General features: G+C 38.8%; 1 protein-coding gene across 1 annotated transcript in view; it reads right to left on the reverse strand.

Moving 5' to 3' along the window:
* PRKG2 (protein kinase cGMP-dependent 2) overlaps positions 1 to 14803 on the reverse strand; it is an 85239-nt gene that overhangs the window by 48496 nt on the left and 21940 nt on the right. The window contains exons 3-6 of the mRNA XM_022599532.2: positions 13709 to 13875; positions 9776 to 9889; positions 8249 to 8354; positions 4670 to 4733 (exon numbers count right to left, since the gene is read on the reverse strand). Of these exons, the coding sequence (XP_022455240.1) occupies positions 4670 to 4733; positions 8249 to 8354; positions 9776 to 9889; positions 13709 to 13875 (451 nt within the window). The remainder of the gene's footprint in view (positions 1 to 4669; positions 4734 to 8248; positions 8355 to 9775; positions 9890 to 13708; positions 13876 to 14803) is intronic.

Raw genomic sequence — 14803 nt, forward strand, 5'->3', positions numbered from 1 at the left:
TACTAGAACTGCTAGTGTCACGGTGGACGTTCCTGTTTCAGGCGGTCTCAGACTCTCCTGTTCCTATCTCAATCTCAGTCCCCATTACCCAGACAGAGCAGAAGGAATCTGGAGAATTTCTGAACTGCTTATAGGCTGTTCTTCAGTTATTATACAGCCTCTGGTCTGTGCAGATGTGCAGCTTTAATTTCTGTCAGTCGGATAAGCCAAAAGGCAGAAGCTGGAAATGGAACACTGAGAAAGTGCTTTGTTGTTTCTTAAGGGGCAAGCTTCCTAGTGGTATTTTTCCCAGGGGTGAGTCTTTGTCACCCAAAACCATGGGAGGAAGATAAATAATACCTCCCAGTGTGTTGACAGTAACTTCATAGATCAGAAAAGGCTGTGGATGTAGATCAGACCAAAAATATATAGTGGTAAGTACTGGCTACGATGCCACACTAGCCAGTGTTTGTCAACTGGGGAGTGCAGCCAGTCTAGCCAGGGTGGTCACCAAGACCAAAAAGAGAACTTCAAACAGTGTGGTTTATTGTCCTGTGGTTACATTGCAAAGGGGTCCCTTAGAGGACCAAGAAGCCATAGACCCTACCCTGTGAGGTGATGGTTTTCAAGCACTTTTTACCCTGACCTACAGTAAGAAACATATTTTACATATACACCCACATACACACATGTGAGCATGCACACACACATTTGTATAAATCTGAAACATATCTGAACAATACTGATGCTTACTACCCTGATATATTTTTAAAGTGTTCCTCTAAATTGATTTTATGACCTACTAATGAGTTGTGTCCCACAGTCTGAAAAAGATGATTTAAAAGAAGATATCTAGAAACACTGAGAGTAGGTACTTAGTATATGGCCAAAAGGAAACTTAGGAAATCAATTCCAGGGCAGACTGAGAGATAGAGGTTAAAGGTAAACCATACACTGGAAAAAAAAAGAAGAAGAAGAAAACCATACATCAGAAACTGCTAAAGATGGCAAGAGTTTTTCATGTAAAGAAAATGCTCATTCTGTGATAGCTAGCAAAATGATAGATAGAGCCTGAGTGCCTGTAAATAGAATATATGAAACCAGAATTAAAATCTAAGGTGATAGAGGATAAAGACAAGCAAGCCTACGATTTCCTTAGTTTCCTTAGTGTGCACCTAGAAATCTTCATCACAAAGGAGAATTGATGATACACAGTCAGAAGTATGATCACACACACACACACACACACAAACCCTGCATCATGTGGCCGTGTCCCTAAGTTGATTATTTAAAAAGCCGTATACATTTATTGGGGGTTTGCCACCAGCTATTTTTTTTTTGTCCAAGTAGAGTAGTTAAGACACCTTAGAAATTTTAAAGCAAACACACCTGGATCAGGTGGACCCTATCAGCCATTCCAGCATAATTTTAGCGTCTGATTGCTTATCTCCAAGGAGCTGGAGCCTACAAAATGAAAATCAACAGAAATTCCTCCATTTGGGTGAGCCAACTGTATAGAATTTTGTAACTGAAACACTGAGACAGCCCGTACAGATGTGACCCAGCACCCCCTTATTTTATAGATGAGGTGACCCTGATGCCCACTACAATTAACTGACAGCTGCGAGGGACAGAGGCTTGACCATAAACCTTAATCTCCAGACTTTGGACTAGCTAACTTTCTAGGACACCTAGCTGCAAAATCCACGATTATCTCAACTTTCTTATGGTTCTAGATGTAACCATTAAAATGGGAAAAACCCTCTGGCTTATGCAAGTGTTAGCAGGAACTATAAGAAAGGAAGACTAGACTTTCAAAAAAATGATGAAAAATGGAAAACTTGTGACTAAAGAGGCAGACTATGGCAAACCCTAAATATATGTATTCAATTCATAACTTTAAACTTTAAGAATCGTGTTGTTGGGCTTCCCGGGTGGCGCAGTGGTTGAGAGTCCGCCTGCCGATGCAGGGGACACGGGTTCGTGCCCCAGTCCGGGAAGATCCCGCATGCCGCGGAGCGGCTGGGCCCGTGAGCCATGGCTGCTGGGCCTGCGCGTCCGGTGCCTGTGCTCCGCAATGGGAGAGGCCACAGCAGTGAGAGGCCCGCGTACCACAAAAAAAAAAAAAAAAAAAAAAAAAAAAAAAGAATCGTGTTGTTAAAATGTGGATTTCTGGGTCCCTACCCCAGAGTTCCTGATTCAGTAAGTGTGAGGTAGTACCTGGAAATCTGCCTTTTAAGCAGCATCACTGGTGATCTGATCAAGGACAAGGACATTTCACATTCCCCACCCCAGTCCCACTCCCACTAGAGCTCCAGTTTCATGGAAGATGCCACGTCAGAGTGGCAGTGCAGAGGGTCACTGGGTCAAATACGAAATCTCTGTAACAAAGAGTTCCGTAACTTTTCGATCCACCACACAGTCAAATCCCAGGCTTCCCGGATCTCTCACCGAGAGTAGGAACAGAAACTCTTCCCACTCTTGTCTTCCGTACTACCCAACTGCCAGGTACAGAAGTCACATCGTCATTTTCATTATCATTAATAGTCACACTGCATTTGGAATCTGTGTCGTGCTCCAGGGTGTTCATTAGTTAACTCTTAAAGCACACCAGTGAATGTGTTGCTACTTTTCCCACCCTCTTTTTCCCATTAGACCACGAGAAGAGGTTTAAAGGCAATGTCTGCCTCCAGAACTGAATACTTTGGGTGATTTATGCTAAAGCAAGAAATGCTGTTGGAACACTGCACATTCAGGCCATGTGGTCTAGGACTTCAACAAACTAAAGTCTTAACAAACACATCAGAACAACTGCTTGGTGATGGGAAATTCTGATACTCCCTCCCCGCCCCCTGCACAAAAACTTAAAACCACCCCAAATCAACTCCTAAATAGCATGCCAGATTCAGCCTGTTTTTCTCAAAGATTATGGAGCCAGTTTGTGGGACAGCTGGCCCTGGAACTCAGCAGGTGCTCTGTCATAACTCCAATGCATTAGTGATTGGCTGTGGTCAGGACCCAGTTGATGGGTCATTAGTCCAAGCTATGCTGGTAAATTATGTGCTTTTCTTAGCGCTAAATAGATCCCATTACTCCCTTGTTAATCACTTTCGAATTTGTGAATTCTCACACATTACAGAGACACATTTGTTTGCCAGGTATGAATAAAGAGCCCTTTATAAACCACGCTGCTGTCTGCAAGTGCTAATATATAATAAAGCCTTCTAGGGTGTTTTAAAAGATGAGACTTTCAAATTCGAACTGTGTGTTAATTAATACTAGGTTGGAGCCTCCATCTGTATATTCTGTAGCTATTGCCTGTGGCTACTATAAATATGTGTAATTTACCATTTATTTTTAATGATACTAAATTTTAACATTTTCTGTCAGCATGGAATTCCCCTCTGGTGAATCTACTCTATTAGTGTTATATTAAAAACAGATTTCCTCGGTTAACAAAAAAATATAGGGCCTCTCCAGCTTTAAAAAAAAACACTCAGAAATTAGGATGAATTATTAATTTGTAACATCTGTGATTGGGTTATGTTACACTGAGAAAATCCCAAGAGATGCAGGGCAAGCAGTCCTCTTGAAAATGACTTCATATCTGAATGCTCTGGGGACACAAGGCCAGGCACTGTGTCATCATGGCCTGTCCTTGATAAACTGCTGGATGGGTTCCATGAATTGTAAATGGAAACATTACTGGTGTCACTTACACTTAAGGATAAAATGGTTGGTGCTCCCTTCTCAACAGGTATTAGTTTACATTGTATATTGAGATTGACAGAGGCATGAATCTGTCAACAATCAGTCTTGCAGGGTATTTTTTGTCTCCCACCGAGAATAGCTTTATAAAATCTTAAAGTCTACATCTGACTCCTTTACTATTCCTTACCTCCTTTAAATTCCCGAAAAGCCATTTGGTTTCAATGAAATTGACCGACGCACACCAAAAAAAAGTTAGACAGAGGTTATTTACTTTGAATATTAATCTCTGAAGAGGTTTTCATATAATGAAAATTATTAGAATCCAAGGTACATATCATAAAAGCATTATTCACAAAAAGACTTGACTAGTCTTGGACAAGAACCACCTATCGGCGTGATGCCTAATATGAATTTTTGAACACGTTCCAATACGCCATTTTTCCCTAGATGTTAAAATAGGTAAAGTGCTTCTTAAGTACAGGGGGTTTTTTATGTTTTTTTTTTCTTTAAAGTCTTCATAGCCTAGAGTTTTCAAGTATGGAATGTTTCATAGCTTGATTCAGAAGCCTGTTCACGAAAGTCCCAATATACCCTTTCTCTACTCCATTACCTAATTACGCTTCACTGACTCATTCATACTACGAAAACTCTGTAAGGGATTGTGATGTTAATTGCAGAAAATCAAATGCCTCTTGAGTGAGGCAGATTAGTTTTATAAAATATACTAAAAAGATTAAAATATGTAAATCAAATGTCACTTTACACATGCAAATCCAATTTTCTTTCATATATTTCAGAAGAGTCCCCGAACCCCACCCCAGCCCCTTAATTCAGTGTGAGTTTTCACAATAGAAAAAGGCTCCTGGTCTCTGTGGACTGGTGATCACCATCTTTTCCTTTTTAATCATTTACAGTGCTAATAATGACTAGATCATATAATCTTTTAATGAAATATAGTTTTTACTTTAAAATTTCTTACCACTTCCAAGCAGTCTATGATCTTGGTTAACTTATCTTCAGGTAAATTCTTCAGCAAGGATACGCTGCAAAATTAAAAAGAAACCTTTATTTAATTATCATCATGAATTAAACTATAAATATACACCTCTACATAGATTCATGCATGCATTTAAAAAATATAATGCACTTTAATTTTTCCAAAGTAAACCTCCAAATGTATCACACATAAATAACTGAATTTCAGATACGCTGAAATTATATAATCACACATAACAGCAGATATTTATCACAGGTAAATAAATAAAAATAGTAAGACCCCATGAAAGGAAAAAAATCAAATTTTGTTTCTTTGGAGAAAAAAAAAATTACATTTGTTGTTGGCTTACGAAGTGAATCACATCCAGAAATGTGTTCCACATCTCAATATCTCTTTTATTAGCATGGATGAGGACCTCTGCTTCCAGAGGACAATCAGATTTTCATCTAAATCCTTGTAATTAAGTAAAGACTGAATCCAGGGGGGAATGTAGGAATTAACACGGAAATGATCTTGATTATTAGTCATATTGTACTGTCTTTTAAAATTAATGGTAGTCAGAGGCATGTAATGGGAACATTATTACAGATAATAATAATATACAGAGAATGACAGAATACTGAAATTGTTTGAAAAAAAATTTTTTAATTCCACTCAGGGGCTTCCCTGGTGGCACAGTGGTTGAGAGTCCGCCTGCCGATGCAGGGGACACGGGTTCGTGCCCCGGTCCGGGAGGATCCCACATGCCGTGGAGCGGCTGGGCCCGTGAGCCATGGCCGCCGAGCCTGCGCGTCCGGAGCCTGTGCTCCGCAACGGGAGAGGCCACAGCAGTGAGAGGCCCGCGTACCGCAAAAAAAAAAAATTCCACTCAGTATGATTAACCCATCAGTATGATTAAATTGTTCTTTTAAAGAAATTTCTACTTTACCCATTTTCACTCAGGACTGTTGATATAATTTCTATAAGAGAGATACTTCTTTCTTACCATCTAATATTTGACACTCCTAAGGAAAAAATGATGCTCCTCCATAAATACATGATTGGATCTGAGTTTTGAAAAGAGAGCTCTAGACTCATTCTTGAACACAAGGACCAGGAGGCATGTAGCCAGGAGCTGGGTCTAAGAATGTCTGCATCTGAATCATTTGTAATTGCAAAACACTGGAACATGCCCAATGGGAGAGCAGATATATGAACTGTGGTCGAGTCAGATAAAAGAACTCTACAACAGGAGAAATGACTGCACTAACCAAGTAGATGAACCTTAAAAAATGTATTGAGTGAAAAAATTGACTTGCAAAAATAACACCAATTTTGTAAAGTTCAAAAATAGGCTAAACCGGGGTTTCCCTGGTGGCGCAGTGGTTGAGAGTCCGCCTGCCGATGTAGGGGACACGGGTTCGTGCCCCGGTCCGGGAAGATCCCACGTGCCGCGGAGCGGCTGGGCCCGTGAGCAATGGCAGCTGAGCCTGCGCGTCCGGTGCCTGTGCTCCGCAACGGGAGAGGCCACAGCAGTGAGAGGCCCGCGTGCCGCAAAAAAAAAAAAAAAAAAAAAAAAAAGGTTAAACCAAGCTACAGGCAGAATAATAAAGAATAGCAAGGTTACGATTACCAAACTTCAGAATACAGACTACTCCAAGGAGAGGAGGTACCCCAAGGAAGGCTAGAAAATGACATAGGGGAGCAAATGAGAATGCCAACAACATTGCTAACTTTCTACTTAGGCTGGGCCCGTAGCTTGATGGGGCTCACTTTGTTATTATGTTATTAAAACTTACATATGTACTATGTATCATTTGATACATGTCAGATACTTCATAATAAAAAGATGTAAATGGAAAAGAGCTTACTGTATATTATGAAACAAAGAGAAATGTATTTCTCTAATGTGTCTCCTTATGGATGAAAAGGTAAAAGGGTTAACCAGAACTTTTTTCTATATAGTGGCATATAGAAGAAAAGGGAATACTTTTTGTTCCTTTGGTTTAATTGAGTAACACATGCCCGTCATGAAAGTTCTACTTCGGGTCCAAACTGGGCGCTGTAGCGTTAGTGAAAATTCTCTCCTGTAAGCCTATCACCTTTGGGGATTGTTGAGGAAATTGATATGAGAAAAAATCTTTTGTCTGTCTCTCCTCTATGAAGGCAGAGATCAGGTTTATCTTGTTCACCACTGAATCCACAATGTTTACCCCTGGCAATAATGCATGAATGAATGCATGAATGAGATACCAAAAAGAAGAAAAGGAGGGAAGGAACCTGTACTAGTAAATTCTCTGAGCTCCCTCCACTAAGGCAGAACGCACTAGACTCCAAGGGAAAACCTAGTGGCTCAGGTTTTATCTCAGACATGATGCAACCCATGGGCACCGGTTTATTTATGTATCCTTTTTTGGCCCTTGCGTAAGTGCAGTTTATTAGCTTTAAATACTGATCTGCATTGCTCAGTTGCTGGATTTTGAGATTACCCATACTCAGGTAGACCCCACAACATGATGGCTAAGGCACTGATTGTCGTATAGGTAAGGCACCTTCTTGTCATTACTGCAGCTCTCTTCCAGGAGTCATTATTGTTTCCGGGAAAGTAAATCAGCAAGCGTCCCTAAGAAAAACCTCAATGCCTGCAATGTTCTACTGATTAACAATGCCTTCATTCAATATTCACTGAGTCCTCACTATATGCTAGGCACAGCAGGGCCCTAAAATCATTGACTTTGCAGGCTAGTTATGCAAGATAAAGTCACTATACTTAAAAAGAACTTGGAATTTATTTTTGGAAACCACAGGATATTTTATTGTTATTACCACTTATCAAAGGTTACATTTCATTACAGTATGTATAGCAGTTTCAGAGACTGTCAAATCTCCCACAAAAGACACAGAAATAGTTTAAATAAGGAACTTATACTTTCCAAAAACAATGTTTTTAATGTGTAGCTGACCTTTTCAGTTACATAGGTACTTGTTTCTCTGTAATTTGATGTGTCCAAGTTGTTGGGGGTTCAGAACAGTTGAAAAATGTGTATGTTCCAAGGATCCATGTCGTGATAGCAAGCATAATAACATTTTTGGCAAGTTAATTTGCTGCAAATAATAGTAATTTGGAAGATGGCGTGGCTATGCCAATGAGAAAAAATGTCTCAGGTAAAGCAAGTAAGGATAGTAAAATCATTTATTTTAATATTATTCTAAGCAAAGCATTATTATCTTTTGTTATCTACTTCCAAATTATAGGACATCTTTCAAAGTCAACTGAGCAACCCAAGTGAATATTTTAGGATTTTATGCACATTATTCTATACTATGTGCAATGACTCCATCAACACAAGGGCAAAATTAGCAAGAGAAATAAATCAGTGAACAAGGCTAATGGGAATGAAACATAATTCTTCATATATATAGTGTCATTTACTGCAAGAGAATTCTTTTGTTCCTTTGGCTTAATCATATGGAAAATGTTTAAATAAGAAAGATTGTAGTAAAATAATTACTCTGATAAAACCAACACATCCACAATATGGCTACACCACCTTCTGCTCTTTCTGCCACCAACATTCTTACCTTCTGAGGAAGTTTCTGTACTGTTCATCTCTGGCTTGAGCTGTCCTTCTCATTATATTCTGGAATACCTCTCGATCTAGTGCCCATGTTTTAACATTGGTAATAGCTTTAGAAAATCAAGAAAATAATAAAATATTGTTTAGCTCTTAGATTAAGAAAACATTCCAACATGTTAATCAATAAATTTTTCATGTACTCTCATAAAATGATATTTCTTGGACAATGCATTATTTAAGCATGCAAATGGAAGGAAGTAGTGATGTAAAGAGTGTAATTTTATAAAATCATTTTTGGCTTTGAAATAAATGATGATTTGAAAGTGAGCAGCAAAAGATTTCCATTCTAATTATGTTTTGCCTAGGATGATATTAAAATTAGTTTGCAATCCCTAATTACACACTACATCATCAGGAGGTATTTTAGATTTGTGCTGTGATACAAAAGAAAGCCAGCCAGCCTGTAGCTAATCCAGAGAGTGAAGAATTCACAAGCAGAGAACTGAGAGTTAAAGATCTCTGCGTGTGAGTCTGTTTTTATGTCTTTTTATGTTGTTTAGACACTGTTGCTAACGGGAGCCAATATATTTTAAGAATCTCTATGGTTACTTTTACATAAAATATATAAAATCATTTTCAAAGAAATTATGCAAGACAGCTTTTGGGACAACGTTTTCATAGGAAAGACATTAAAATCAAGAATAAAATCTAAAAAGGAAGAAGAACAGAAGTAGCAGCTCTAAAAAATCTGTATGAAATTATGGTAGTAAGATATTTTTTAAAGGAGTGATGAGAGCCTACAGAAGAGATCAAAATCAAAATCTCTGGTTTACTAAACTTTAGAGTGAATTAGAATTATTGTGACATTCTTGTTAAAAATAGAGATCCCTGGGACCCATTGTCAGAGATTATTTGGAGTGGAGCCTCAGAATCCGCATTTTTATCAAATACTGCAACAATGCTGACACACATAACCTCGTCCCAAACTCTGAGAAACACCACATCTAAGTAATTCAGAAGAAAACCTGATATTACCATGAGTAAAGTCGATAAAAACAAGAACCCTAAGGAGAAGCAACTGAACTAATCCCAAAAGTCACTCATGAAAACTCTCATTAATTAATTCATATCCTTTTTGATATTTATACACATTTATTGGTTTAATTAAATTTTCTGGTTTGTAATATGGTCAGAACCTTATGGAGAATAGAAAGCAAACATGCTGGATGAGCCAAAGGCAAATGTCTACATAATACAAAATTGAAGTGGCAACGATAGCAAATACTGGAATCAATTCTGTTTAAATCCACACTCATATTTTATATACAGGTATCTGACGGAAAGATCTTTTTAAGCTTGAATCATTTAGACAAGGGCTTCAATATAAATCCTTTTATAAGCATAGCCTTTCTATTAATAAGAGCATATGGGGCACAATGGGAGACAAAAAGACTCAGGATGCAACAGTGTCTTAGGTTATCTTTAACGTTGTGTAACAATTTTAAAAATACAGCATTTCATCTCCTGTTACCTTTCACAGAGGCAGTTCTTGTACAGTTGTATAAAATGGCTAGTTCCCCAAACGTTGTCCATATAGGAATGGATGATAGCCATTTCTCCCCTTGGAACACCTCTAGTCGACCCTCTATCAAGTAGAATGTAAGAAAACACAAGTAATCAAAATCCACCTGGATTCCATAAGTTAAAAAAAAACAATCAGAAGGTATACAAAGCATACAGGTAAGATATATTATGATTCTCATTATAATAAAGTGGTTAAGAATGCAGACTGAAGCCCACTCTCTATTAGCTGATTAGCCTGAAGACTTACCCACTCTGCCTGGGTTCCTCATGAACAATGGGGATAATATTAACAATATTTACTTCATATAGTTGTGAGAAGTAAATAAGTTACTACAGGTAAGATCACAGATCATGGCTAGCACATAGTAGATGCCATGTAAGTGTTAGCTATTGGGAATTCCCTAGCGGTCCAGTGACTAAGATTCTGCGCTTCCACTGCAGGCGGGCACAGGTTCTATCCCTGGTCGGGGAACTAACATCCCGCGTGCTGTGCAGTGCAGCCAAAAAAAACCCACAAAAAACAAAAACAAACAAACGAAATCCCATATTATTATTATTGTGATTGTTACAAAGCTCTTTCCTGAAGCAGTGGATGGCAAGTGGTTCATTTAAAATTCATTCTACCCCATGAAAAATGTAGCACATGAAACTACTTCTCTTGCACAAGGAACACAACAATCACTGTACGTCTTGAAAACACAGCACAGGTGTTCACACTGGCGGAAGGACTAACTTGTCATAACTGAGAAGTATGCTGGCCCTGGAGTCAGGCCGCCTGGCTCTGACGAGTCCTTGACCATGTGACCTTGGGTACGTTACTTCACCATGCCTTGCTTGTTGCCTAACCCCTCATTCATTGAAATGCATTAATAAATGAAGTCATTAAGAAGAGAATTAAAAGACAAGCCACAGGGCTCCCCTGGTGGCGCAGTGGTTGAGAGTCCGCCTGTCGATGCAGGGGACACGGGTTCGTGCCCCGGTCCGGGAAGATCCCACATGCCGCGAAGCGGCTGCGCCCGTGAGCCATGGCCGCTGAGCCTGCGCGTCCGGAGCCTGTGCCTCGCAATGGGAGAGGCCACAACAGTGAGAGGCCCACGTACCGCAAAAAACAAAAACAAAAACAAAAAAACTGTAGCTTGCTGGTGAGTGATGCTGATAACAGGAGAGGCTGTGGATGTGGGGAGGCAGGGGTACATGGGAAATCTCTGTTCCACCCTATCAATTTTGCTGTAAACCTAAAACTGCTCTAAAAATTAAATTCATAAAAAAGAAAAAGAAGAGTGCTTGACAGCAATCTTTGGCTAAGCAGAGTTTGGGGGAAGGGAGAGGCAACTTCCTCAACATGCTTCTGCCCTGGCAATTCTCTTCTCTTTTCCCTTCAAACAAATGCAAATAAAAGCTTAGCTAATCAAAAGCTTTGCAAAAAAGACCTATATTCTTAGAGGAAGAAAATGGTGGGGTTATTTCTCTTTCCCTTGAAGAACTGGTCTTTCCTTCTCCTAATTCACCACTAAGTAGCTCTGGGTCATCTCCGTCCAACCACTCATTCAGTGCATCTGATATGAATACCTATGCTGTGCCAGGAACTAGCCCAGGTGAAAGAAAGACAGGGTAGACAAAACAGAAAAGATATTTATCCTGTTAGAACTTATATTCTAGTAAGAAATAAATTCTGTTTTGGCTCCGAATCTTATATATTAGCTATGCAATTTAATAATTTCTCATTATAACTAAATTCTATTCCATCAAAACTACTTAGCTTCACTATTGAGTTAGTACCATGGAACTTTATGCATTTCAAGTTTTTTTCTAATTCGTTATGGCACATGGGACTTGAGCAACACTGAACAATTATATGGAATACCAAAAGTTTAAGCTAAATATGCTTTTACTATTTGCTATTCTTGCTCTATTTTATAAAGGAGAGATTTTGAATTAACAAACTAATTTGCTCCATCAATTATATCACACAATTCAATTCTTAGATAACATCATAATTCAAATAAGAAAGCATCCAATTTTCATTTCCATGTGTGCTATAGCCCTGACTTCCATAACTATATTGATACTGACTTCTGTTCAAACCCTTCTCTCCCCAAGCCTTTCATCAGAGTTGCTGGCAAAGAACAAGATGAGCTGACATGAGTTTCTCATCCTTCCTTACAGGTTTCCTAAATATTGGTTGACTTAATGCCCTATCTTCTCTTGCCAGAATGTTCTAGTGTTGCTAAAGTAGAAGTGAAAGAGCCAAGAGAAAAGTTGAAAGAGGGGGAAATTGCTCTGGGTCACCTGTCCCTAAAACTTGAAGGCTGGCTAAATTAAGACTGTAATTCACTTCTTGGGGAGAATAATTACTTGAGGATGACTATAGTTTTAAGGCCGTCTACAAAGACGTATGTGGCAAATAATACACTAATAATTATGCAACTGCCATGTTTAATGAATCAAAATAGAGAAAACAATCTTTTATACGCTGTCAATAGATGTGTATTAATTTGTTTGGAGAGGCAACTTCTGCTCCACACCTAAGGTCTCAAGGAAACAAAGTTAAGCATTGCTTAAATTTGTTTCTTAGTTTCTGTGGTTCTTTTTACCCCTCCTTGCTATACAAGGATTTGTCTTACTCACCTGTGTCTCTCTCAGAACTCAGCACTGGGCTTTGACCATAGTTGGCCATCAATAAAAAATTATAAAGTTTATGGGCTTCCCTGGTGGCACAGTGGTTGAGGGTCCGCCTGCCGATGCAGGGGACGTGGGTTCGTGCCCTGGTCTGGGAGGATCCCACATGCCGCGGAGCCGCTAGGCCCGTGAGCCATGGCCGCTGAGCCTGTGCTCCGCAACGGGAGAGGCCACAACAGTGAGAGGCCCGTGTACCACAAAAAAAAAAAAAAAAAGAAAGAAAAAAAATTATAAAGTTTATAAAGCATTGCTTAGATCGTCAGGACCTACAGTGCAAAATAAAAGGCCACAGCACATCCCAGGTTACCACTACCTCTGAGCAAGCCAGTTAACTTTTTTCCCTAAAACTCAAAAATTGGGGGCAATTCAGAATTTGACAGGGCATTCAATAACCGTAAGCCTTGTTCAGATGATTTCTTGCTTCTATATCTAAAAAAAAAATTGTTGAATTCCAGTATAAGATTTATGTATTTGATAAGCATTTGAGAAATAAATCCTTTTCCTATCTAACCATTATAATCTACCCAGCATGGAAGCATGTTCAAGGGATCATGTATGGAGGAAGCCATTTAAATGGTTCTAAAAACACCAGCTTTAACCTTAAGGCATTCCATTTGACTTATCTGTTGGTTAAATGTACCTGAATTGTCTTTTGAAATCATTGGTATATAACGAAAATATTTTACAAAGTCACAAAAATAATTATTTTCTTTTCCATGGTACAACAAGGGAAAAAGGTCAACACAAGCAGCAGTGTTTTGAATACTCTGAAACACCTTCTTGTATATGTTGAGTGAGTGGCACTGTGATTAAAAGTATGGACTCTCTAATCAGATTGTTTAAATTTGCATTCTACCTCCACCACTAATGGGCTGTGTGGCCTTGGGTAAGTTACTTAACCTCTCTGTGACACAGTCCACATAGTAACATGAAGATAGTAGCACTTGCCTAACAGAGTCGGTGAGTTGAAATGAGATCTTTCTATTAAGTTCTCAGTAGGATGCTGGACATAGAGAAAGCATTCTGTAAATATTGAGTATTAGCAACATGATCAACAAGGTTACTATTCCATGAGCTCAATCTGTTATGTTTTCTACAAATAGAGCAACCAATTTTGCATTTTTGTAAATGTTTGCAAAAAATCATTAAACTATAGGCAAATATTTATTACATGGTGACTGGAAAAATCTGTGAAGCCCACCTGCCAGTACAAAGATATGGTTTCCTGGTTCTCCTTGCTTAATAATGTAACTCCCTTGCTGGTAGTTTCTCCCATACATGCATTCCACCATGTCTTTGATCTGCTGAGGATCCAGTCTCTTCAGAAATTGATTTTTATTAAGGGCATCTGTAATGAGCTTCTTCTCACTGGTATAATGGAAAGAAGATGTTAGTTACAATTAGTGAAAACCATGATTTGCTGTTTAGAGTCACTTCATTTTTATTCTTGATATTACTACCTATGTATTTACAACTTTCCCAGCAAGGAAAAATTTTTTTTCTAGCCCCACCAACATCTGACCCTTAGAACTACCATGCTTTACTTGGAAATCCTTTGAAAACAGTTTTGAATATTTTTTTCTAGTAAAATCATTATTAAACCAATTTTATCATCACTCCTAATTGTCATCATCACAAAGGTGGCATCCTTCAAGGTCCCTAGGTGCAATACTAATGGACATATGGTTTTTAGATGGGAAGCAGGTCTGGTTGGTAGGTAGAAGGTGTATCTAAGGGACTATAACACAGTATTCATTCACTGATGTATACACGCGTGCCTAATTCCTACGGTGCTAGTCCTTTTATATCTTATTTAATCCTCACTACTATCCTGTGAGATGACTATTCCGACTTTATAGATAAGTAGAGTAAAAGCTAAGAAGCAACTTATCCTCCGCTAGGATTTAAATCTAAGTCTGTGAGTCTGAAGTCTGTGCTGCTTCCATTCCATCTGTTGCTCCTTCTGAGGTGGAGAAGTCAGCTCCCTTGGGACTCATAAGGTTTGATCAGACATAGCGGGTGATGGTGATAGTTCAGGTTTGCCTGTGTTTTGACTCTTAGTACGTCTAGACTAGACAGAACCTACATTTCCAACCTCCCAGCCTATTCACTCCCCAAATCAGAAGCCCACTTGTTGGTAATCCTAGAACACTCTAGTTTCTTTTGGAAAAGAAGTAGCTCAAAATAATTGCCTAATCTGCATCACCTTAAATTTCTAACGTTCTAATTAGCATACTTTATATGTAGATATCATAGAATTACGAGCTGGAAGAAAAGTTGCCTAAGTCAGAATCTT

This window comes from Delphinapterus leucas, chromosome 5, assembly GCF_059928025.1.
Source record: "Delphinapterus leucas isolate spDelLeu-1000000601 "Yukka" chromosome 5, BTC_Dleu_Yukka2, whole genome shotgun sequence".
Taxonomy (NCBI): Eukaryota; Metazoa; Chordata; class Mammalia; order Artiodactyla; family Monodontidae; genus Delphinapterus; species Delphinapterus leucas.